This window comes from Centropristis striata, chromosome 2, assembly GCF_030273125.1.
Source record: "Centropristis striata isolate RG_2023a ecotype Rhode Island chromosome 2, C.striata_1.0, whole genome shotgun sequence".
Classification (NCBI taxonomy): domain Eukaryota; kingdom Metazoa; phylum Chordata; class Actinopteri; order Perciformes; family Serranidae; genus Centropristis; species Centropristis striata.
Window position 1 is genome coordinate 6,824,252 of NC_081518.1, and position 27,897 is coordinate 6,852,148.

At 38.7% G+C, this 27,897-nt stretch overlaps 1 protein-coding gene across 1 annotated transcript; it reads left to right on the forward strand.

The window, feature by feature from the left end:
* Positions 1-342: 342 nt before the first annotated feature.
* On the forward strand, positions 343-25,959 carry gas2b (growth arrest-specific 2b). Its single transcript, XM_059353259.1, has 10 exons — positions 343-555; positions 9,486-9,739; positions 11,152-11,261; positions 13,064-13,075; positions 13,320-13,461; positions 16,457-16,520; positions 16,875-17,046; positions 17,185-17,442; positions 18,006-18,113; positions 25,750-25,959. The coding sequence occupies exons 2-10, from the start codon at positions 9,517-9,519 to the stop codon at positions 25,957-25,959; spliced, it is 1,299 nt and encodes a 432-aa protein (XP_059209242.1). The 5' UTR covers positions 343-555; positions 9,486-9,516.
* The last annotated feature ends 1,938 nt before the right edge of the window (positions 25,960-27,897 follow it).

Here is a 27,897-nt window from a genome sequence, read left to right on the forward strand (position 1 = left end):
ACATTGCATGCATTAGAGTGAGTATTCGACAGAAATAATAAATACAGAAGTTAAAGTCACTGGTTTTTAATATTTTAATGTTGCTTCTTTGTGGACCGTTTCAATGCAAATGCGTTGCCATGGAAACCAAGTTTACTTCCTGCTCGCTGTCGACGTCAGCAAAAAATAACAACAGCTACGGCAATAAACTTCAACTTCACAGGGCCAAAAGTTAAAGTTTTTTATTAGAAAACGGACTCAGAGCTTGTTTATAAACTTATAAGTCAGATGAAGTTTTTACTAAAACTTTTTGTCCCGGTCTTAAAAACAAAAACTCCCCGATGTGACCCAACGTGCGTTCAGACTGTCCACCTCTGTAAGGTGACACCAGCAGCTCCCTGCAGCAGGCGGTGCAGGAGACTTTTACTCCACCTTGTTACTGTGTTGTTACTTACATGTGGCGGAGCTGAACATCTGGCTCAGAGTGATGAAGGCTGCGTGTGTGTGAGAGAAACTGGGAGAAGAAACTTACAGGAAACTTTATGAAAGAGGAAACCTGCTGTTTGTTAGCGTGTTGTAAGTATATTTTTCATGATAACTCTGTTTCATTAAGGTAAGGGAATGTCATGCACTGGTTGCACATGTTGACGATTATTATGTTAATAATGATAAAGGCATATACAGTCATGGAGAAATTATTAGACCGCCTTTGTTTTCTACTTTCTTGTTCATTTAATGCCTGGTACAACTAAAGGTACATTTGTTTGGACAAATATAATGATAACAACAAAAATTGCTCAAAAGAATTTAATTTAAGAGCGTCATTTTCCATGGTTTTCTTGATAATAACCAGAATCATTATCAAGAAAACCATGGAAAATGGCTAGATATCAGCTATTAAATAAACTATTATCAGCTATTTTTGTTGGTATCATTATATTTGTCCAAATAAATGTAACTTTAGTTGCAACAGGCATTAAAATGAACAAGAAATTGAAGAAAACAATGGTGTAATAATTTTTCCATGACTGTATTTATATATACTTTAATTTTTAAAAATGTAGCTCCCTTCCATTGATTATTTCACTGTTTCTTCAAACGTTGTTTACATATTTTTTTCAGCAGTATATTTATTTATTTTGTGTATTGGCAAAACTTATCACAAAGTTAGTTCTCTACATTTTAAAGTTGGATATAGCATTCATTGTTCTCTGATTTAACATCACAAACACTGAATATTTAATTTTTTTTATATTTGAAAGAATACATTTTTTTTCAAAGACAGGGACAAAATGCCATATAGTCAAAACAAAACTTATTTTAAATTTTTATTAAGAGCAGGACAGTTACATACACATGTTGTACAAGTTGAAGATTATGATGTTGACAGTAAAAAGAAGACACTGTGGAATTTATATTATATATACTTATACTAGTTCTGTTAATATTTATTCTAGTACATTTATACTAGAAGTATAAAATGGAATCTCTCAATATTGATTATTTCACTGTTTCTACAAAGACTCTTTTGAGAGAGTTTGAAAGTAGGTCAGTAACTTAAAACTTAATGTTTATCATGTATTTTTTCATTAGTTTTACATTTTTAAACATATTTGGTTAAACTCATTTAACTTGACAAGCACTCAAATAAGAAAATGCCTTATGAATGCAGTGGTAGTAGAACTATTCTGGTCCTTCAGTAAAAGTACTAATATCACTGTCAAAATACTCCATGGCAAGTAAAAGTCCTGCATTCAAAACATTACTGAAGTAATTGTATGAAAGTATTACTGTATAAACCTAAAATGTACTAGTGTCAAAAAGAAAAGTATTAATTTTGGAGTAAAACGTTATCTGTCAAGTGTGATATATAATTAATAATAGTACTGCATTAACATGTATGTTTCATTTAACTGCTGATGTTTAATGTTCTCATTTTATTTTCTTTAATCTTATCTCTTATATAACATATATAACATAAGTTTGTAACGTCACTGGCCTGTGAGAACCACAAATCTTTTAAAAAGTCATCTTTTCATGTCAGAGAACAGCGTTTCCAGTTTTGTGATGCATTTTCCAGCTGTTCTAAGAGAGTTTTTAAATAGTTTATTTATCTTAAGAAGTTGGAGAATTTTCTCGACACATAAAGGACATTTCATTCCTCAGTTTATTACAAATATTCTAAATCTACACATCTGGAGATGCAGGGTTTTCACTGGACAGGAAGGGGATGAATAAACTGTCAGACAAATTTAGTGCAGTAAAAAGTACAATATGTAATTCGTGTAAAGTACAGGTACCTCCAAATTGTACTTGAGTACAGCTCTTGAGTAATTCTACTTTGTCACATTCCACCACTGTTTGGATTTATGTTTGAAAGTGAGTTATCACTTAAGCGCTCAGTATGAATCCTCCGACATGTTTATGACGTCTGACCGTGACCTCGGCACAGTCAGAACTCCCTCAATGAACAGACTGTTCAGAGGTGATCATTGTTTATTTCATTTTCCCCACACTAGAACAAACAATCAAAAGGTTTTTGCTTTTTTAAACCTTGCTGCCAAAACTGCCTTTTATTGTGTTTTAGTGTAGCTGCAGTTCCAGTGAGCCTCCAGTGTTCAGGCTGCAGCTTTCCATCCTGTGTTGATATGAGGTTTATTTAGTCTAGAGGCAGCTGAAGGAAAGCCACGGGGCTGAGAGCAGCCTATAGCTGAAATCTATACCTCAGCTGTTCTATCCATTCAATACCTTTTATTCATTCACTAGTTTTCCCTTACCTCTTTTTAAGCTGTTACAGTCCTACAAACGGACACCTGAGACAGCAGATCATTGACACAAAGCTGCAGCAGAAAGCTACAAGCAGTGCTGCTGGACATCTTCTTGAAGTTATTAATGATGTTTTATGAATAGTTTTTTTCAAGCAGGTGCCACAGAGAAAAAGCACTGAAATATGTTTGTAGAAACAGCGACACATGTTCCTGACTGAGGTGAAGTCAAGTTTTAAATTTTGGCCCATTGTGTATTTGAGTTTGACACCCCTGGTGTAGGTCTTCTGTCTGGTTGGTGGGGAGCAGAGGTTGATGGGAGCAACCATCTGAGGACTTTAAACACGGAGACAGGTGTCCATGTTGCACGTCCACCTTGTTGGAAGTTTTGTCTGGAAATAGTGTTTTTTTAAGTCTAACCCTGTTATCAGAACCAGCTTTATTGGCTTAAGTATGTGTGCAACAGACAAGGAATTTGAGTCCTGTTTTACAATGCTCTTCGAGGTACTTAAACAAAAATAATACAAACAGTCAAACACAGAATAAACAGAGCAATAAGTTAAAGAAAAAGTGCACAAACTTTTTTTAAATGTTTTTTTACATACATACAAATAGTAACAAAATAAACAATATACACAAGTAGTGGATGATTGGTTCGGTGTATTTATGGTGACATTATCTGTTTGGATCACTGTTTGGACCACCATTGTTTTTCTTCAATTTCTTGTTAATTTTAATGCCTGGTACAACTTAAGGTACATTCATTTGGACAAATATAATGATAACAACAAAAAATAGCTCATAATAGTTTAATTTAAGAGCTGATATCTAGCCATTGTCCATGGTTTTCTCGATAATGATTTGGTAATTACCGTATTAGAAAATGGCTAGATGTGTTGATGTGTTGTAGTTGTCATGTGTTTGCAGCGTGTTTACAGCATCTTTCGTCCCATGTCCTAATTAACAGAACGTTTGACGTATTTGTGGTTAAAAAAATGTAAAGATTTAACATTCATCCGTGGTTTGCAGAAACCAATCTTTTATTCTGGCCTTTTTGCTGTTTTTTTTAATGTGTTTCAAAGAGAACTTAATTCCTCCCGGATTAGTTTTGCTCGTAAAGTAACACATAAACATTCCTAATTAAAGTCTGCACATAGAGGAGGGTGAGGTGGCTCGAACAAACGCAGAACTTTCACCTGTCGACCGCTGTTTGCATCCCAAAGTCAATGTTAAGTTATTCATGCTACAAGGGTCCTTTGTTTTAACCAAAACCTAACCCAAACCAAAACTAACCAAGTAGTTTCGGCGCCTAAACCTAACAAAACTGGGATCATTTCGCAACGTTAACCACTTGTTAAAACTGGACTGTAAGAGAAACTCCAGTTTACCTCTAAACATAATTGAGTAAAAAAATTAAAATGAGAATGCAGTTTTGCGATATGGGAACATCATTTCTAGGAGACAGGGTTGAAACATGTGAGCCGTGCTTGTCATGTAAGGAAACAAAATTTTGTCAACTAGTTGTGAAGTTAGTTGTTTACCAGACATGAGCTCTGGTTTCATTCTCTGGATGTTGGAGCTGCGCTGAAGGCCACATGCAAGCAAATCATCAATCACTGTGTCATCTTACTTACGTACAGTATATGTTCAGGTATTCACGCCAACGCTTCAGCTCAGATCCGTCAGTGTGCACACATTTTTTCAGGCAGGCTGGTGTGTAATTTTAGCTGTTTGACTGTGAAGATGTTCACTTTTATTACGAAAACACAATTAAAGGCTGTGAAATGCCACTGAAGCACATCTTACTTAAAGGCTGTGCAAAGTAAATGAGGTGGAATAGAAACACTGATACATGCATGGGCCTGTGTGTGTGTGTGTGTGTGTGTGTGTGTGTGTGTGTGTGTGTGTGTGTGTGTGTATGTGTGTGTGTTTGCACCAGTGTGTATGTGCGGTGTGTTTACAGACATGGACCCTCATCTCTGCAGGAGTATAAAGGCAGCCAGTGTCTGAGAGCGAGGCCAGTAGCTGACCTCTGACCTCTGTTCCCTGCAGAGCCGTCCTGTAGCAGAGGTGTGAATATTGCACCTGGATGTTTTGTTAGCGACAGGCGCTTTCATGCCCTGCTGGTCAACCTGTAAACCAGCCTCAAACTTGGCAGGCAGCCCCCCTCTACATATACCTCGTCTCTGTCCCACGTCTGCATGATGTGTTTACAAAAGAGCCTTTTCACCGCGTCCCATCACAGCCGTGTGTGTCTACAACATCCTCACATTCATCCCACACAAACCTCAGCCCAGATTTCACTGACATACATTACTGCATGTACGACTTCTTTGCCCTACTTCCTCTGCGATCGTGTACGAGGGATTTGTCTTCTGCTTTCTTCTGATTTAACTGTACGACAGACTGTACAATAAGTCACGTCTGGTCAGAACAGTTTGAAACTGATCCCTAATGTTGATTAATTCATTTGCACGGCTGCAGTTTTGCAGAAAATTATCCTTAATATGGATACATTGCATAGATTATCTATCTATCTATCTATCTATCTATCTATCTATCTATCTATCTATCTATCTATCTATCTATCTATCTATCTATCTATCTATCTATCTATCTATCTATCTATCTATCTATCTATCTATCTATCTATCTATCTATCTATCCATCCATCCATCCACCTACCCACCTACCCATTCATCCATCCATCCATCCATCCATCCATCAATCTATCAATTCATCCATCTACCATCCATCCATCCATCCATCCGTCCGTCCGTCCGTCCGTCTGTCCATCCATCCATCCATCCATATTCATCCATCCATCCACCCACCCACCCACCTACCCATTCATTCATCCATCCATCCGTCCGTCCATCCCTCTATCTATCTATCTATCTATCTATCTATCTATCTATCTATCTATCTATCTATCTATCTATCTATCTATGAGGTACTTTAACACACAAACACAGGTGGAAAACAACTAAATGAGCTAAAAATAAAATAATAAAGCCAGCTGTGCTGCTGTCTGTCTGAGTCCCAAACATCTGCCCTCCAGCTGTTTTTTCACTTCAATATTATTCTCAAGATAACGTCTTTGTCAGAGATATGATTTTTATTAGACATGCTCTTGGAAGGATTTTCATTGAAACCTTCATTCAAAAGTCTTGTGAAATGATGAACCAGATATTCTCATTCCCTTCAGGATTAATTGTAATCTCACTGTTGATTTCTTCAATTTACATTCAGCACCATCAACATTTTTAATTTGTCCATTTGACCAAATACCTGAAAACCAATAACACTCTCATCACCCTCAGCTGTACATCGAGTTTAGTGTCAGTCAGTAAACATTAGACAATATATTTACCAAACATCAGCATGTTAGTTAGCATTGTTCTTCATGTTAACCATGTGTGGATCATGAGACAACCACCTCTAATCTATGGGACCAAGTGACACAGACAATGTAGTTGTTTAGCCTCTTTTTGTTGTTCTGTCTCTTTGTAGCTGTTTTGTGTCACTTAGCGATATTTTTGGTCCTTTAGTATTTTTTTTGTGTGCCACTTTTCATTGTTGTTGTGAGTCTCTTTGCAGCTATTTTTTAATTGTGTTCTTTCTCTGAGCTTGTTTTGCCCCTTTGTAGTCCAAGTGAGATCTCTCTGTGGTCTCTTTTTGTCTCTTTCCAGCTGTTTTGCATCTATATTTAGTTATTTTATGTCTCTTTGAGGTTGTTCAGCCCCTTTTTGTTGTTGTTGTGAGTCTATTTGTGTCTCTTTGCAGCTTTTTTATGTTGTCTCTGAGCTTGTTTTGCCCCTTGTAGTCCAAGTGAATTTCTTTTCAGCTGTTTTGCATATCTTTGTAGTAGTTTTGTGTCTCTTTGAGGTTGTTTTGTCCCTCATCATTGTTGTCATTCTCTTTGTCTGTTTGTGTCTCTGTTAGTTGTTTTGCCCCTTGTAGTCCATGTGAGATGTATTTGTGGTCTCTTTTTGTCTCTTTGCAGCTGTTTTGCATCTATATTTATATTTGTGTCTCTTTGAGGTTGTTTTGCCTCTTACGTTGTTGTCAGTCTCTTAATAGTCTCTTTCCGTCTCCTTGCAGCTGTTTTGCATATCTTAGTAGTAGTTTTGTGTCTCTTTGAGGGCTTTTTTGTGTCACAAGTGTTGTCAGTCTCTTTGTGTCTCTTTCCAGCTGTTTTCTCTTTGTAGTGGTTTTGGTCTATTTATAGTCACTGTATGTCTCCTTGTGGTTGTTTTGAGTCTCTTCCTGGTTGGCATGTGTCTCTTCGGGTGACATTTTGCTGGTGAAGGCCTAAGGGGGGATTCTGTTCAGTAATCCATCCATGATTTTAGCATTTAGCTCGCAGCTGTGCCTCAGTAATCATCACAACAAATGTGCATGCTCTGTGTTTTTGGTGTCTGAGAAGCCTTAAAAGTCACATCTGTTACTCAAACTGGATTTCCCGGACCGTATTTCATGTCTCAGCAGTACCTTAAACCACACGGCCCCATCAGCGTTGTTTTAACGTGGGGCAGTTTCGTCTAAATTCCCGCTCAGTCCTGTTACTTTACAATGAAACTTTAAAGTCAAACCGAGCCTCTGTCTCTACTGTATATTGCTCAGCAGACCCAGTGACCCACTCCATGTGTTGTTGTCTTAATTCCAGCTGATTAGCAGCGAATATTACCGGCAGTCAGAGCATGTCTCTGCATGGGGCTGAGCTTTATGATGGAGGCTGCTCTGGGAACAGGACAAATGAGCCATATAGCGGCACCAGGAGACTGGCTCAGGGCGGTAGCTGTACGTCTTATTAAACCTGCAGTCAGTCAGTTTAATCCCTTTGATTAATGACGGTGTGCATTGTGTGGTTGAGAGTGTAAGGCCTGTGCATGGAAACCAGTGTGTACAAATTAGTTTTAACATGTACCAGTGCTTTTGTACATGTGTTTTGACAGCTCTGTGTTTTCACTGCAAATAACCTCATTATGTTTTAATTACTTATTGGATCTTTTTTAAAAGTCTGAATTCTCTTTTTGTTTGATTATCCTCAGACACAACATGTCTGAAACAGATAGAGGGAGTTTTGCGCTTAATTGCTTTGGAAAATACCCATTTGATTTGGAATGAATCATTCTATTTCTGCATTAAAAGATTACTTTTTTATTTGCATTTGTGCATTTTGTCCCCATCTGTTAGTTTTTTCTTTACAGACAGTAAGAACAGGTGGATTGATTTTAACAGCCAATAACTTTGTCAGAAATAGACATGCGAGTAATGTTTTGAGAATGAAAATTTTGATAAAATTTGTTAAAGTAAGCTTACTACATATTTAAAATAACAGAATATTTACAAAATTTCACATCAATCCTTTCATTGCAGCATGAAATTGTAGGTTCATTTCCTTATTTTTTCCTTGCTTCCACCAATACAGTGCAATGCCTGTAGCTTGCACGGTGCGAACTGCCATTTGGCCAAACAAATCCATGCAGCGATAGTGTTGGCTAATGCCTCTTGCTACCTTAACCTTGTAACCTTAAATAACATGCTATCTTTCCATCCATATTATGCTTAGCTGTCAGTTAATAAAGTTTTGTTTTTACTGTTTTCAATGGATCAAACTGATGCGGAAGAAAGGGCTTTAATCTCCGCTTAGCATGCTAATTGTGAGATAGCACATTACGCAGTATGCTGCACTAAAAGTACATTAACATGAACTTAATTAGCTGATGTACTATATTGTATGTAAGTATCTCAACAAATGATTATGGGAATTACGCTAAGCCACATGAATGTCATCCCTGAATTACATAGTAATGCATCAGAAGTGAATAAAGCTAAATCTCCGCTTAGCATGCTAATAACAGAATTTGCACATTACATGCAAACCACTACAACGTCTGCAACTCCATAAAACACTTACTTTTCATAAGGTACGTACACCATCCAGCACATACACATTGAACATTGATATTCGCTGGAAACTACTCGAATATTATTGGAAAATCGAACATTGTAGCACACTTTAAAACTCCTAAAAATAGGTAGGCTAATTAGACTTACAGATGAGATGAGTCAGGGTGGAAATCCAGAATTGTGTTACTGACCAGGTGTAGGCCTATCACACAATGGGGCGGAGTTCCCCTAAAAGGCGTCCGATCGGAAACAGTGCAATGCCGCAACACTTCCTACGTAAATAATAATGACATTTTGAAAAATGAATTCAAAAATCTTCAAAATAGAGGATGCACACCTTCGTGCCATGCGCAACACACACACACACACACACACACACACACAGATGCTTCTTGCTTTTATAGATAGATTAGTTGATAGTAATAGTGGAGAGCTGTGAACCCGTGGTTTACACACTAATAACGCTTGCATGCTGTTTCACTTGTTATTTTGTGTCTTAATGTTGTATTTTTCCAAAAGTGCAGTGAAAGAAGAAATGGCATGTTGTCCCAGCTTGGGGACTTTACCTTAGTCAGTTAAGAAACTCATTTAAAGAGTCAAACATAAAGGTGACAGAATAAAGCATAAAGCTCAGTCAAGTTCAGACCTTAATTTGCTGCTCTGTGATTCATCCACTCCAGACCACCCTACCAGCAAGTTTAATGAAAATTGGGCCATTAATTGTTGACAAAGAGGCAAACAACCCAAACCAGTAATTAAGCTATAAATAAGACTATGTTAAAATCTTACTAGAGCATTAAAAACATCTGTTATTTGGTCCTCCAGGGTCCGTCAAAAGACCGCTCGGAGCCGAAGCATGGACAGCGAAGTGGAAGAGATGAACACCAGTCCTGACAGTCCTCTGAGCCCGAGGCACCTGACCGGGTTGGGGATGAACTGTCTCCTTGGTGAAAGGTACAGACACTCTGGGCCCGGCCTCGCCAGTCCTCAGGAGTACAACCAGTGGCTGCCTTATCGCCATGACGCCAGCCTGCTGCCCATGAAAGAAGACCTGGCCTTCTGGCTCAACACCCTCATGGGTGAGACAGTTTGAATTTCTCAGTTATCTATGAAAAATCTTTGACAGTTTCAGTTTGGAAGTTGAGCTTTTATTTTGAAGGTGAAAAGGCTGCAGTGGCATTAAACACAGAGGCACATTAACCTACTTATTATCCCAAATCCTTGAAATGCCTCTCCACATGGGGGAAGGGATGTTTCTTGAAACTTTTTTCCCACTTTACTGCATTGTGAGGGAAAACATAAGGGGTCTGCACAAGCCACGACCTGTTGGAAATGTCTGGAAAGTGACAAGACTCCAACAGGATGAGTTTCTGACTGATCCTACTACAACAAGAAAAAAGTAAAAATAGCTTGTGGGCTAAAGCATTACACAGGTTCATCATGATGTGTAATACAGCTTTTCTTAGACAAAACATCTCTCTGGCTACACCTGGTTTATATGAATCCATAAAAAAACAACCTTTATTATAGTTTATTTTAGTTAGAGTTTTTTTAACAGGGTTTGTCTCATTGATTTAAACTGAAACATATTAAAATTATTGTAAATGATATGTGATTACTTTAATATTTATGTAGATTCATATCATATCATGTATATTAATAGGAGAGGAATGTTTACCAGTTTTTCAACAATGGTGTTTCTGTTATAGGATGGATACATATCGTAGTAATAGTAGTATTCATTACAGGTACAGAGTTTTGATAATATTTGTATTATTATGCATTAGAATATAAAAGTAGAAAATGGCTGTAATATTGTTTAAACTACTCTTTTGGAAGTAACTCTGACTTACTGTACATAATCAGTGGTGGAATGTAACTAAGTACATTTACTTAAGTACTGTAGGCTACTTAAATACAATTTTGAGGTACATGTGTGTCTTTAATCTATATTTCTATTATTATACTTAGTTGAATATTGTACTTTTTACTCCACTACATTTAGCTGACAGCTTTAGTTACTTTTGACATGGAAATCATGAGCAATTTAGAGTGATTAGATGTTGTTGTTGTTGTTTTAATTAAACTTCATAACAGTATATTAAGTAGTTAAAATAAGCCCTATCTTGAGGAAATTAAATGCTGCTTATATAACTGCATCAATACAAGTAATCTAGTAAGATTTCAGAATATATAAAACAATCTGAGTGGGTCCATTCTGCATAACAAGTTCTTTTACTTTTGATACTTTAAGTACATTTTGATGCTGATATTGTTGTACTCTTGCTTAAGTAAGTTATGGATGCAGGACTTTTACTTGTTTACTTATGGAGTCATTTCACAGTGTAGTATTAGTACTTTTATTTAAGTATCTAAATACTTTCACCTTATTTCCACCACTGTACATAATGCAGTCTGTATGTGTGTGTGTGTGTGTGTGTGTGTGTGTGTGTGTGGGTGTGTGTGTGTGTGTGTGTGTGTGTTTCCTCAGGTGTGGACCTCACAGCCGACAGTCTGATGGAGAAGTTGGATAACGGTGTTGTCCTCTGTCAGCTCGCACAGCTGCTCCAGGAGAAGATGATGCACACCAACAACGGCAAGGTGCTGCACACACACACACACACACACACACACACACACACACACACACACACAAACAAAGACAAAGACGAAAATGAAGGACATTTTCACTATAATTTTAGTTCGTTTTGTAACCACACAATACAGTTTCAGTTAATTATCATTATCATTTAACCTGTAACCCTTAAAACAAAGTCTGAAATCTTTAAAAAAGCCTTTAAATAAGTGAGGACTGGCCGAAATGTCCTCATTTTGCAAAAATACCCTCACTCTGTTGGTTAAAAACCTGTTCTGGTCCTCACTATGTAGGAAGTACAAGACCACACACACACACACACACACACACACACACACACACACACACACAAAACATGCAAATAAAAGAGAGGACTAAAGCCAAACCACACCATACAAGTACTTTTATTCCACAAATCCCCCAAACAGCAATAGTGAACTCATGAATGCAAACTCATTTTACCAGCACTCATTTTATTTTGTTATGACTCTACAAACCTGTTTCTTAATATATTTTCAAGATACCTCTTTCTGCTCGGTTGCCAAGAATCAGATAGGCACTTGCTTGAAACTTTGTTACAGAAAATATTTACAACAGAGGAAGTCACAGGTATGTCACTATCTGCTGGTGCTTTTAGTAGCTGTCAATCTCTGCATGTTTTCTGTTACTTTGCCTCACCTTTGTTATGTTTTGATAAGATCCTGTACATGATTTGTCCTCCTCACACAAAAACAATGTTAAAAGTCGAGTCTGTGATTCTAATATCTCCTCACGGTCTGCACACTGCAAAAAAGGTGTCTTAAAACAAGATAAAAACAGTAAATCTGAGGGAAATTATCTTGCTGAATGGACAGATAATTTCACTTGAAATTACACACATTACACATTACAATTTCACATTAAATCTAGAAATAAGCATATTGAACACTTAAAATAAGAAATTAACTCTTAAAACAAGATAAATTATCTAACACTTCTTAATCTAAACATTTTTTTTATCTTGGTAAGAAACAAATAATTTGCAGTGCACTCTGCTCGGGCCAGTTTTTTTTTGGTTTTTGACTTTTTCATTCTGCCTGTATATGAAACTTAAATAATGATTACCATGCCATGCTCATGCTGGTATCATCCTTTTCAGCTCAACCTCACCTGATTATTATTTTGTCATTTTGACTTACTGGATCAACATTTTGAAACACAAAAACACAAAAAACACACACACAAAAAAATACAAAAAACACGTAAAAAACAAAACAAAACAAAAACATGCACAAAATTACAAAAAAACACATTAAAAAAAACATACAAAAAACACACAAAAACACACCAAAAAAACATAAAAACACACAGAACACACACATAAAAACCACAAAAAATAGCCAAAAATCACAAAAAAAAAACAACCAGTAAACAAAACAAGATTGCATTAAAAATGTTGAAACGCACACTGCACAATCTGAAAAATCTCTGCAGAAACAGTAAAATCATGTTTCTACACTTGGTTGTGGTAATTTTTACCTTTGCTGAAAAAAAATTGATGCACTAAATTGGACATGGAAACTTCTGGAAAAGCCAAAGCTTAAGAGGGAAGCTCACAGTAGGGCTCCATGGTGCTTCATTTTTACCTCATGAAGAAGTCGTGCTCCGGCGCTTCCATGGACTCCAGAGGGTTAATTTAAGAAATATTGTCAAGTGAAATTATCTGTCCATGCAGAAAGATAATTTCCCTCAGATTTAGTGTTTTTATCTTGTTTTTAGACATCCTTTTTTTGCAGTGCATGCATGCACCGACTCCTACCGTGAATAGGAAAGAACCAAAGTGGCTTGATGCACTCAGCACTATCTGTTCGTGCCTGTGCAAAGGAAAGAGGAGTGTGGATGTATGAAGGGACAGGCAGGGTGAGCGACAGTAAATCTGACATATGCTGACAGCAGCACAGGCTGTGTTAAGTTCACACATCAACAGCTGCTGACGCCACCTTTAATTGATTCTTGTGTTATTGCACTCAAATGTTTCCACTGCACACTCACTTCCTCTGTGCGTGTTTAAAAATCAATCCCAGCCTTTAATAAGAAGAGTGATCCACTGGCGAGCCGATGCAACTTCTGGATCGTTCTTCGCCCGAGACAACACCGCCAACTTCCTCTACTGGTGTCGAAAGACCGGCGTTGATGAGGCTTACCTCTTTGAGTCGGAGGATTTGGGTGAGTTAAGACCGGAGATTGTGCTTCACATTAAGGAGCTCTGAAGTGAATCATGTCATGCAACACTTGTAACATGTAATTAATTAAAGTAAAATCTTTAGACTTTGAGTTTCATCTCTCTGAGGGAGAAATAATAATAAGAGCTGTTTCTAGGGATTTGTGGATTTGTGTCTTTTTGTTGTGTGAGAACATTGTGGCCTTTATATGTCTTATTTAAAGGGCCCTTTTATGATCACTTTCAGGTTCATGCTTGTATATTGAGCTACTGATACACATTTACATGCTTTAATGTGTAAGAGAACACTATTTTTCTCAGACTGTCTGTCTGAAACACTAATTTAACTTTAAGTCCTCTGTCATTGAGTTTAGGACCATTTTTCTGCCGTTAAAACATCATTAATAAAAGGGTTAGGGTGAGGGCTTCAAAATCAAAAATATTTCAGCAGGATTGTGAACCAAATTTGCGTAGAAAGAACCTGCCAGTACAGAGTATAGTAGAGTATAGATGAAGTTGAAGTTTGAATTTTTTTATTTTGCACAATAATTAGACAAAAAGAAAAGGATAAAGAAATAACAACAAAAGGAAGGTGCAAGGTAGCAGCAAGAAACCCAAAAGGGCTTATATAGGCCTCTATCTATATTAAAATTCACAAGTTAAATTAAAAACAAGTAATTATGAAAAAAAAAAAAAAATACCATAAAAATAAAGCAAAATTACAAAATATAAAAGCTAAAAGAAGACAACAGCATTGATGTTACTCCACTCTGTTTATCATTACTATTAGAGCCTTTTACAGCAAAACCAGAGTGCAGGAACTATGTTTTTGGGGTCAAAGGTCAAACAAATCATTATGTTATGTTTTTAAGCATAAAAATTACATCATCAATACATGTAGAAATAAGTGTCATATCACTTATTTACATATAACCCATTTTGCTGGCCAGTTAAAAAACGTTAAAAACTTTAAAGCAGTTTTTCTCAGCTTTACCTTTTGCTAGTTGCTGCAGTTAGACTTTGTAGGGCAGAGTTCTCTCTCTCTGTTCATGTGTGTGTATGATGCTCACAACATGCAGTTAACATGCAGCTCTCTATCATTAAACTTACTCTCCTCTGAGCACTTCTCGGCATGTCTGCGCAGGGCGGCAGATGCGTGAGAATGATAATGTGTAGGTTAATCCCCACCAACAATAAGAGCCCTCCCCCCTGCAGGCAGACTAACCTACTTCACTTGACTAATTGAATGACAGGAAGAGTAAAGTTACTTTGCTTTGACAGGCTTCAGTTTTCTGCCTCAGTGACACCGAGGCACAGATGATTTCCCTTTCTTCTTCTTATTCTTCTTCTCTTCTCCTTTTCTTGCTGCAGCCATGATGATCATGGTGGATGTCAAATACAGGTGAATGAAAATCGAATACCAGTTTTCTCTGCTCATTACATTTCATTAAGAGTGTAGTTGTACTTAGTTTATTCAACAAGTTCTCCAACATAAACGGCAGACGAGGTCGTGTGTCGCAACTCGCGGTACAACGGGCGCTGTAAAACAAAAGACTGTATATAATAATGGACGTAGTCACCATGATGTCACCCGTTGGTTTGTGGCCCGTTGGAAGCATCGAGTTCAGCGTTACACTCGTCGCCATCTTGTTTCCGATACGGGGAGCAGACCATATCTGGACTGTAGAGGAGGAGAGGGATCTGATCACTGACTACAGCCTCTCTACACCTCAACCTGACTGAGAGAAGCTGCTGCTAATTCATGTTAGCATTAGCTGGGATGTTAATTTTGTCTTGCAAAAAACAAAACAAAACGACCCCTTGGAATGTCTGTTAGTCCAACCAAACTCTGAACAAGAAATTTTAATGAACAAAGTGTTCCAAAAAACTGTCATGAAGTGAAAATACAGTGAAAGGGTCAAAGTTATGACACCAAATTGGTAAACGTCCTTTTTTATATCTATATAACGTTATATATAACTTTATTGACACGTTGCCGTGGATACGCATTGTTCTGCTTCTCTCCTGATGACGGCTCGCCTTGTTAGTGACCTGTCAATCAAAGGTAGCCACGCCCCAAATCATACGATTCTTTATCTTCTATTTTCTTCTAAATGGGGCCATTATTTGACATTAACATCAATTTGTATTGAAGTAGATTTTTTACTAGCGATTGAGACTATAGTGTTTCTGAGGTTATAAATCAAGTGAGAAGTTTTCTCATTTTGCACTGAAATGAATGGACAGAAATCTTTCTGCAGCCAAACTTAGCCCCCCCTGCTGGAATTTTTGGCAGAATGCAGCTTAAGGCACTTCCTGGTTTGCCTCCCTGCTCAGACACGGAGGTTGCTGCCTCGGTAAAACCGCTGACCTAGTTTGAGGGGAAAAAACTTCCTAGTAAGGCACATAAAGACAGTTTAAACAGTAAATAAATGTACATAAATGCCGAATGTTTTTTTTTTTTGTCATTTTGTGACTTATTTAAGTAATTTAGTTTTTTCTGTCTTTTTTTGTTTTTTTTCTCCAGTAATTTTGTGTCTTTTTTTGGTCATTTTGTGTCTTTTTTTTATTTTTTTATTTTGTGTCTTTTTTGGTCATTTTGTGTCTTTTTTAAGTAATTTAGTTTTTTTCTGTCATTTTGTGTCTTTTTTTAGTAATTTTGTGTCTTTTTTTGTCATTTTGATGCTGCCTCCAGCGGCCCCCAGGTAATTTGAGTTTGAGACCCTTGGTATAGATAGTGGATTTGAGGCTGTTGGAGGCTATTTATGAAGCTTTCATGCCCTCATGCCCTCAGCTGCTCATAGACAGGAATTCCTGCTCAGCTTCAAAGTCGGAGATGCACAATAGAGACAGAAAAGCTCCTGAAAGGTGCCCTCTCTGTTCAGACTGCAGCTCCCAGACAAAAGTTTATCTCCGGAAACATCTTTTCCTTTCACATGAGTGACTTTTTCAAATTTAATTTCCCTCCACCCTCTTTGTGTGTCCTGTGTGTGTGTGCAGTCCTCCACAAGCAGCCTCGGGAGGTGTGTCTGTGCCTGATGGAGCTGGGACGGATTGCAGCCAGGTAACATCCCCACCTTTGGTACAGTGGGCAGAATAACCTTCAACTCTATGGGTTGAAATTTCATCCACACAACAACCATGATGTCTAAATAGTGTCCTTCATCTGCTAAGAGAAGAACAATAAAATAAATAAAACAGGAAATAAACACTTTAAAAAATAGTTTCATTGCTTTTTAAAAAACAATTTAAAAAACAATAAATAAAAACAAACCATAAAAACACTAAAACAAGGGCAGAGTCTTGTGCGTGGTTGAAAGCCATGGAATAAAAATAGGTTTTAAGATGAGTTTTAAAAATTTAAATTTAGTGATTCAGTTGATTTATCCTCACGGTTGCTGATATATTTGTGTCTCAGGTACGGAGTGGAGCCTCCGGGGCTGGTGAAGTTGGAGAGAGAGATAGAAAGGGAGGAGGCGGGGTGCTTATCTCCATCATCCCCTCTGCCCTTCTCCTTTTTTCCTCCTGCATCATTGTATTCAACACCACAATCATCCCTACCCCCAGCCCCCTCTCCTCCTCCTCCTCCTCCTCCACCTCCTCCTCCTCCACCTGCGCCCCTCACTCCCAGTACAACCTGTCCGCCTGAACCCCTCGCCGCCTCCCTCGCCTCTGATCTTCCATCAGCCACAACAAACCCAGCGCCTCCATGTTTATCCCCTCCTCAGTCCTCCCTCTCAGCCTCTAACCCTTGTACAACCACCGCCTCCACACAGACACCTTTGTTCTCTTCATCCTGCAACACATCTGCTGCAGCATCACCGGGACAAACCCCGGCATCCACTCCCAAAGTCTCCTCCACCTCCATAATCAACCACACTCCCACAGCGACACCTCCCATCACCTCCCCACCTGCAGCTGCTCGCTCCTCCAGCAGATCCACGAGCAGGAGGAGCACGGCCACCAACAACATTTTGGATGATATTGTACGTATTTTTGAACCTGATCTCACAGGAATCCGCGAAATAGCCACGGATTCGCTTAACTCAAAATCTGTGGAATAGCCACGGAATCACTCAAATTTCCGTGAAACTGACACGGATTTCGCTACAATGCAAGTTAATATTTTTTCCTATTGGTTTGTTCCAAGTCACGTGACTTTTAAGGTCCCGGCGGTCAGAACAAAAAACATGGCGGACAGTTCTCTCATTTTTAGTGAAAAAAAATCTATATTTTGACTTAATTTCTGCATAAAAATGGATTTTGATCACATTTCTACCGAGAAATATATGTTTTATTTTCTAAATATTCACTCAGTGAATGTACATAATCACTTTGTATGTTGGAATAGCCACGGGATATGACTGTCATTAACTTGCATTGTAGCGAAATCCGTGTCAGTTTCACGGAAATTTGAGTGATTTAAGCAAATCCGTGGCTATTTCACGGATTCCTGTGAGACCATGTTGGTATTTTTACTTGCAGTGAGAGCAATCTTATTTGAGCTCACAGATGTTAAAGCTGTAAAACGTATATATCTCTGTTCCAGGTGAGGAACATTATAGAAAATCCCCCCTGCAGCTGCCCCACCAGGTTCCTTGTGGAGAAGCAACCGAAAAGCTGCTACCGTGTTGGAGACAAAGTTCTGTATATACGGGTAAGCATGGTCACGCAAAGTCTGTCAATATTTGCCCCTAAAATATATTGAAGTAGAGGTTTAAAGTTACATTATGTGGAAATACCATGTAGCTGAAATATTTATCCTGGTATCCTTTAGCCTGGTAAAGTCAAGTCAAGTTATCTCACAGAGCTTTACAACCTTTACGACATCCAAAATCCTCTATTCTTAGCTTTTAGTAAGGACAGAAGAATATTTATTTAAACTTTAGTTTAAGCTGCTTATACTGTATGGATACATCAAACTGTATTTTTGCACATGCATATTTGCACACCTGTTTATTTACACACCTGTATATTTGCACACTCGCTGTAACTGTTATCTAGGAGTAACAGCTACTAATGCACATGGACCATCCATTCCACTTTTTCTATACTAGGCTATGTATTGTGGGCTCATGTTTTGTATAGGTGGAATATGTATACATGTGTTGTGTTGTGTTGTGTTGTGTTGTGTTGTGTTGTGTTGTGTTGTGTTGTGTTGTGTTGTGTTGTGTGTATGTTGGCTGCTGGAACACCTACATTTCTCTGCTGGGATGAATAGATAGTATATCTTATCTTATCTTATCTTATCTTAAGAGGGAGGAAAAGGTCAAAAATCTTTAATAATTTATCATTATAACTTTCAGAAATGTCCAAGGGGCTCTCAAACATGAAGTATGTACTTTATTTGATGAGATAGTCTTATTGAAATCAAGGCAGACCTGAGTACAGCAGCAGGATATACATAAAAGACACACATGTAAAAATTGTACTTCAGTAGAGTACTTGAGTAAATTTACTTACATTCCACCACTGCCTGTCACGAACAAAATTTCCTAAAGCCTGAAAGCAGCTAAGAGGAGGTTCAGAAATCTAGTTTTCCTCTCAGATAATTTTAATTGAAGGTTATTATGGGACTTTTTTCCCCCAGTGACGATCACCTAGCCGCGTTAATGTAAAATCTGATGTGTGGAATCACAACTTGATACTTTGGAAGCACGACTCGTTAAATATAAACCCAACGAGGCTGCGTCATCGATGCTACAACACATAATGAGATGTGAGGTGCGAAGGCCCTCGGGTTATTAATCAACAGCTGAGTCAGCAACAAGTGCAGTGTGTCAGAGCGGCTGATTAGCAGTCATTTGGGATGGAGATGGCGGTGCCTTTCAGCCTCCCTGAGTCGTGCACCACCCGTGTGCGTCTGCACAAAGGCTCGAGGAACGGCCTTCGGGGAGGCAGGGTTGCTTGGCAACCATTGGTCAGGATAAGACCGGGCTGACAATGATTTTATTCAGCACATAGACCTTCAGCGAAGAGTTCAGACCTGAAGGAAAAACAAACACGTCTCTTTCAGGATGATTTGCTGAAGATATGACCGCGGTGTGCGGTTCAAATGGCAGCCCACTCGGGAGCCCGAGTCCACTGAGATGTGAAGGGTTTTAAATATAAGACACGCATCCATCTATACAGAGGAGACACATACAGCAGCTTTGGTGTATATTTAGTGTCGACTGCATAGAACAGGGGTCAACTACATTTGTCTAAGGGCCAGACTTTCACATAAATAAAATGTAATGTATTTAAGCCTAGTTAGCCGATTATTGTTTGATATTTTCACTTTCTTAGTGAATTCATGCTATCTTTATTTGCCCATCTCAGTGTCAACAGACTCCTTAAAAACATAAAAAAATCCATAATAATTACTAGAAAATGCTTTCAGACTTTCACCCAGGAGGCAGTTAGCTGAGGAGTGACGCAGTGGCGGACTCAGTGGGTGGTTGAGATGGTTGAAAAAGTGAGATGGGTGAAAACGAGAGGTGTGAAGTGTCTTATTGGCTGCCCTTTAGACGTGCAAAAAATGATCAGGTGCCCTCTAGGGTGCCCCTTCATACAATAAATTATGATGATGTGCCCTCTAGTGCAAAAATATTCCATAATGTGCCTTCTGGTGCCCTTCTGGTGCCATGATGCCTCTCTTTGGTAGCCGACGAACGGGGAATGCGAAATAGGCGTTGCTTTCATGTGGCGTCGCTATGACGAACAGCTACATCTCGTGGTACTAAAATCTGCAATGGATAACGAAGCAAAAAGCAAACTTATAGTATGCTTGTACCCGTAGTAGAAAAGCGCAATTAGATGCCAAGTTAGAAAACATGAAGAAAAAGAAAAAGTGAAGAAAATGATCTGCAGTGATTACAAAAATGTCACAGTAGGATATCAATAAAGATTCTATAATACAGTATCACCCAACTGTGAAAAATGTTATGTGAGATTTTTGCTCTCATTTAGCTCTCAAAGTGCACAAGATTGATGCATTTTACTTAAAATGCCCCATGTTGTGCAGAATGTGCCCTTTTTATTTTTTCTCCCCTGCCCTTCAACAGCCACTGGAGTGACGGTTTAAAACTGATATGCTAAATACCAGAATGTATTTTTTTCCACCTCACATTTTCTGAATTCATTCGGTTTTTATTCTGTGTTGATGATTGCTGCTATAGAGTGTGTTGTCTAAGAAAGTAAGCATCAATGAATGAATTAAAAAAGTGAGCCGTACATTTTAAAATATGCTGTTTTTACACAGCGTTGGTGTCGCAGTGTATCACAGCTCTGGTGGCTAATTGGTCACTAGTTGAAACCCATTGAATGGTTTGTTAACAGTATTGACCCAACACTCAATCAATGCTGTCAGCGGCTGTTTGCTTTCAGCAGAGTTACAGCTACATTTTTGACTGGCTGACAGACAGACAACATATTTTTACTGTCCGTTTAGGAAAAATAATGTCTCCCTTCAAGCCAGAGAACACCTGTTTCTCTAACAGCCGACCTGTCAATAACACACGAGCACGCGTTTGAACAGCACATCAAAGAAAAGGCAGTAAAGATGTGATACCCAAAGCGTGTTATTAGTTTATGGTCAGGTCTAGCAGAAGGTGAGAAAAATCACCTTTTGATTATTTTATGTTTCAATATCTGACGGATTTTCTACTCTCTTGACCTTTTGTGCTCACCTTCATCATCATAACTCTGTGTCCATCCGTCAGTTTCTAGCTATAATTACTAGTTTCTAGAAGCTACTTGCACTGCTCCCTTCCCTTTCTCTGAAAACACACCTCAGCTGTGTGAATAGAGCGCCGCAGCCCATCGACCCTGACTCCATCCATTACCTTGAGCTGCCTACGTGTGCAGCAGGGAAACACGCCATAAACCTCAATTACCATATACCACCATATCCCCCGTGCAGCTCCTGGGAGAGCGTGCCATTCAATGTGTACAGACCTTTTTAAAGAGCAGATACTATTGATTACTGAGACAAAGTCATTAGCGAGGGGTTTAATCAGACAGCTTGTTAATGAGCGGCTGAGCATGACCGGCCCTCCTCACGTGTAAACTTTCTACCCCCCCTCCCTCTCTCCTCTCTATTCCCTCTGGAGTCTATTCAATCACGCCGGCCCTGGAGTGCTCCGCCATTCTTTGGTGTTAAAAAAGAGGAAGGCTTTTCTTTCTTCTCTGCGCCCAATTAGGCTCTCCTTCGGCTTTGTAGCGGCGACGCTGTCTGACTGTGTCAATGGAAGGAAAAGACATTCAGAAACCCTCAAAATATCATGCTGGATCAACTCTTATCACGCCATCTACATAAGAGATAAAGCTAAGAAGTGAAATGAAAACATTTTGTTTTCAAGACAAAATCACGACCAAAATGAGGCTGGTGACTGTCAGCGTAGCATTTTGCCAGACAACCCCGCCATCATCCTGCTTTCAGTGTCCTTGAGTGAGATACTGACTTAATAGAAGCTGCAGGGTCTTTGTTCTGGAGGTGAGCCTGACCTTTGACCTTACAGTGGAGCGAGACTCCAACTAGGGACATTGGTGCTTTGAGCTAATAGGGGTGTTTCCACTCGCTGAAACGCCCCTAATTTGAATATGAGCCGTCCTGAGCGGTCTCTTGACGGGACTTTTTTTGGCCCTGTGGTCTTCCAGGAGGCGTTTTTTCTCCCCTGAAAAAAGCCTGGTTGCAGATTGGATAGAACGCTAAGCAGGATGTAACATAGTACTTGATGCCACAACAACACGCGCCATTTGTAAAAGCCAGCAAAGCAGTGTTGTCGCTATATATAGCGACTTTTCAGACCCCCCTAGCGACTATTTTTCAAAAAAAGTGACTAGCGACAAATCTTTGAGTAAGAACGAATCGAAGCGGCACAGTCCTCCTGCAGCAGTCTCTCCCAGCTGCAGTCACAGAGCCGGAGGGGATGTTAACCCCTTAGCGTAAATTGCTAATAGGCTAACAGTTAGCTCTTTAGCAGTACAGTGTGTATGTGCTGCTGCTGCAGGAGGTGTTCATTTAGCGATCTCTGTTTGTTTACAACAAACACTCTGTGCACAGTTAGCGATGCTGGTTTGTTTATGATCAGCTGTGGAAGTTGTGCACAGTTAGTGACGGCGGCCACAGTTGCGTCTCCCGTATTTAATCCGTCGCATATGTGATCATGGAACGATCAAAAACCATACGTCACCTTCAGAGTCTCATGAATCCCTCTTGGGCCTTTTTTGTAATGGAGACACGCTGAGTGAGCGGACATTTGAGGGGGCGTGGCCTGAGACTCCCAGCGGCCACTCTTTCCCCTAATGGATACACGGCTAATGCAGCATGAGAACATGGCCTCCCTGACATTTCTTTTCCAGGTTTGGCGAAGCCATTACCCGCCCTTCTCTGTCTCTGATTAGCTGACCCTTATATACTTTTTTAAAATAAATTTTTGGTAGTGATAGAGAGACAATGAAGGGGAAGACATGCAGTAAATTGACCTTGGGCTGGATTCGAACCCAGGTCAGCAGCGACAAGGACTCAGCCTTAGTGGTCTGCGCTCTACCAGTGAGCTACGAGGATGCGCCAACCCTGATATTCTAACCCAGACCTTAACCAGTCTCACTAACCTCAATCTGACCAATTCACACCAAGAAAGGTAACTAGTCTAGCAAATCTGAGGCAAGAAAATGTGTCCCTTCTCCCTACGTGGACTTTATCGCTCTTTATAGTGCTTCACCTGACTTCCTCCTTTGCTTTCTTCCTAATTTTTGGTGAGGATGAGATGAAAATTTCATTCATTTACTTCACTCAAAACCTCATGTACCTCCTGGTGGTAAAGAAATAAAAGTCCAGGGATCCTCAAAGTCATTAAGCTCCATCCTCTGGTGATCATGAATGATCATGAAAAATTTCAGGGCGATCCATGCGATAGATGTTGAGATATCTCAGTCCGGACCAAAGTTTTGTATTGAAATTGCATCTCCGGGGAAATGATGCTAGCGTGGCTGAAATATTTATCCTCAAGCCTGGTCAAGTCAATTTTATTTATATGGCAAAAACATGAAATCAACTTACTTCACAGAGCTTTACAACCTGTATGGCATACGACACCTTTGATTCATAGCTTCAAGAGGGAGGGAAATATCAAAAATATTTAATAATTAATCACAGAAATGTCCAAGAGGCTCTCAAACATGCAGTATATACTTCATTTAATGAGATAGTCTCTGCAGCAGGAATATAAATATGGATAAAAAGACACGTGTTCATGCACCAGCTCATACACTGTAATGTTGCCTAGTTTGTGTCTTTACTGTACATTTTAAAAGGAACTGACTGTCCTCAAAACCAGCATCAGAAGCAGAGCATGTGGCTAAAGCCTGCCTCCTACTGGTGGCTGTTTAAATGATTCCTCCTCCTCGCTGAGTACACTCATGCATCTTTCAACAGAAAAGAAGAGAGGGAGAGGGAGAGAGAGATAGAGAGAGAGGGAATCAATGGAGCTGCCAGGGAGGACACAGGGGAATCCAGACGGTAGTTTATGGGCTGCAGACGTAGCACACTTTGTACGGAGACCTGATGGGGGGAGGGGGGAGTTGTAGAGACAGAAATAAAGGAGTCTGCCTGACAAAGAGGGCTTGTGTTGAATATTACAGTAAGGAAAGGGGCTGTTTTTCATTAAATGATCTGTTGGCGGCATATTTCTCTGCTTTACAAAAAACAGCTCTGATGCATAAAACACAGCTTTTAAAGCACAAATCATAAATCAAAAGATTGTTAATATTCAACTTACACAAGCAGCACATATAAAGCCAGATAACCACACACATAGGTTTAATAAAAACAGTTATATGAGTTATTAAAAAACATCAGATAAAATATATATATGTATTTTTTAAAGAATTTTCATGACTGATTTCAGAGAATCAAGCCAACTTAATTTAAATGTTACAGAAATACACTGTGTTAAAAAAAAATCTAAATTAGAAACAGTTTGCTTTTGTAACATTTGCTGCTTTGTAAAGAAAGCCTGTAAATAAAATAAAGATAAAGAATAAATATAAATTCAAGTATACAACAACAATATAAAATACAAATGCAACAAATCTTAAGTAAATAGAAATCTGTACATGTAGAAATAAAAATAGACGAATGTAAATAAAGACATACATACGAAATAAATAGAGATTTGTACAAATATGTATATATGTAACAAAAGTGTGACAAATTGAGTCATTGCACATGATTTAATAGAAAGTCTGTATTGCACAGAGTGAAATGACAAGTGATGCTGGATCCAATCATATTTTAAATCTTAAAAATCAACTTCTAACTGGCTGACAAGTTGAATTTTTGAGACTGAAGAGCAGTCGGATTAACATTCGCCGCACGTCTGACAGGAAAGTGGTTTATTCAGGATGTCAGACTTGACCCCTGTCAACCTCAACATTTTAATCTGCAGGGTGACAGCTGAGACGGAGCTCGTCTGGGGTTCCCTCTGCAGCCGGCCGTGTCGCGTGCGTGCATGCTTGTACCATTGATTTCTCATCCCGTACACGTGACACACACCACATAAAAAAAAAGAGAGGATGTGCTTGTATTATCACATCCTTAATGGCTCCATAATGAAAGGTTTATTGGCGATAAGGCAGGAGGGGGGCGGGTCGCTGCTGACAGGACAACGGATGGCTTTGCAAGGCCTCCTGGGAATGTTAATGTCTGCTGGGAGTTGAGGGTCTGCGTTGAACTCATCTCAATTTCTCCTTTCATTTTTTTTTTTTCCTTCTCCGGGCTTTATATTGTGGCTGTAGTTGCCATGGCAGCGGTTGGTTTTCAGCTGTAAGGACGGCTGTCTTTGAAGGATGTGTTGATTCAGATACAACTGACCTCTCTGTAACTGCTGACAGATAGACCGGCTGTACAGTAGTCGCTTTTTTTTTTTTTTTTAATTCAAAATGTTGTTTATTGTGTTGCAGCTCTGTGTGGGCGTGCCTTTGTGCGTCACTGCATGTGTGTGTGTGTGTGTATGCATGTTCATATGTGGATTAGTCCTGCGTGTGTGCTCAGCTGGTGCCATGAGGTGTTGTTTCATTTGGTTTAATGAGATTTTGACAAAGCTATCCGAGGGATCATTTGCCTTTCATAGCCGGAACTGCACAAGCTTGTAAATATTAGATTGGTGTGTGTGTGGAGAGAGAGGAGAAGAGGGGGATTGCTTTTCACATAATTGAGAATTCTATTCATAAACACATCCTGGGAGAAAATATATGCACACTTTTTATTCTCCTTCACTGTGTCTCCTCTCTGTGTGTCACCTCTGCAGATGTTGAATGAGCGTCACGTGATGGTGCGTGTGGGCGGAGGCTGGGAGACCTTCATAAGTTACCTGCAGAAACACGACCCCTGCAGAGGAGGCGGGCCGCTCGGCAGGTCGGAGGTCCGGGGCTGCAGGGACAAAGTGAAGCGGCCCAGTTTGAACATCTCACCTGACAGCTACATGGTGGTCGGGGCTCATTACCGGAGCAAGAAGTAGAGTGTCAAGTGCTCGCTGGTGCTTCTCACTCTGAACACTTTCACTTAACCAGACCAAACCGTGCAAGGTCGATGATTCAACATTTAGTTTTTTACCTCAAGTTTAAAAGGAAATCCACCTTTTTTTTTCGTTTGACCCTCTGAACCACCAAATTACACCATTTATTGTAGAAAGAAACTGTAAAAACATTATCATCGAAATTTTAACTCTCCGAAGGTCATTGAATGGATTACAAAAGTTTCCGTAACCAAAATGAAGCTTGAAATTTTTATATATATATTTGTCAAAATCACTTTATTCTACATGTCTCATTTATAAAGTTGCAAAAAAAGAAATACTTTGGAATAACTAGATCCTGTTAAAACTTTAAATTCTGCACTTCTCAGCGACACTGTGAGGTCGTTATTAATTCTGCTGAGATTTCAACCTGTTTTCTTAATGATTTGATTTGATTATTTATGAAGTAAAGTCTGGCTGTGAGATTCTGCATCACTCAAGTAGTTTTAAGAGTCTGCTTTTTACTTTCCAAGACTCAGGATTGTTGGACAATGTTGGCACCATTATATAATCAACATTAAAAGCATTCAAGTGTTGTTTTTTCCCCACTCTTATCTGAATAATGCTGGTTGATTGAACCAAAATTACACCGTTTAACGTAGAAAGAAATTGTAAAAACAGGCATTATTGTCAATATTTTATCATAGATTATGAAAGTTTCTGTTAGAAAAAGTAACCAAAACGAACCTCAAAATTGTGATATTTCTTCAAAATCACTTTATTCTACATGTCTCATTTGAAACATCTCAAAAAATAAACTGTTTGGAATAACTACATCCTGTTAAAAACATTAAATTCTGCTCCTCATGATTGATTCTGCTGAGATGAAAGGTCATGTGACAAATGAACACTGAAAATCAGGCACAACTGCAGGCTGTTTACACAGACCAGAGAGGAGAGGTTGTAAAAATACAAATAGAGACTCAACTTTCCACCCAATATTTGTGACACTTGTGGACACTTGGTAAAGTGTTGTCTCTATAAATACCATTATATTCAATTTTTTATTCTTTTTTTTATTTGACAGAGATTTTTTATGATTAATGTCATTCTTGTTATTCTGCACAAGAGACATTTTTTAAGTTGTTCAAACTTTGAGCCATGTTTGTGCTGATTCCATAGAGGTTCAGGACAGTCAGTAAAGTGTGAAAACAGCAACAAAAAAAATCCACCCTGAAATGGCTTATTGGGGTTCAGAGGGTTAAAAATTGTGGATATGACTGGTGATTGTTATCTAAGTGAGTTATCCAACTACTGTAACAACTTGGCAGTGAAGCTACATGACTGTATATATTGACTGGTCGATTATCAACCATCTAAAGGAAATCTTTTTCATAACAATTAATCACTGAGTGCTACGTTGAATTGAAGAAAATTCCTCACATGCCACAAAAGTCAAACATTCACTTGTTTCATCTTATTCAATGAAAGATTTTGTTGCTAGTTTTTGGGGCAACATATATGAAAATAAACTAGATATCTTTGAACTGATGACTGAATAAAACAAACCAATCACCTTGAGCTGTGAGACATTATACCATTATACAATTTTCAATATTTTTTATACAGTCTAAATATGAAAAAGAGAAAATAATCAGCATATTCATCAGTAATGAAAATAATTATTTGTTGCAACAATCATAACTTTCTTATGCTTCATTCATCATCAAGTATTATTCCAGGAGCACTCTCTATTTGTCATTATAAGTTAAATTATGTAGTTTGAATTTGTACGTGTAAGGCTTTTATATTATGTTGCAGCAGCAGATTGAGTAGTTTACATAGCAAAGTGACTTTTAATGTATGGGATATTTTTTTCTGTATCTTACTGTAAAATAAATATACTTGTTTCAAATAAATATATGTATAAATTGTGTTTGT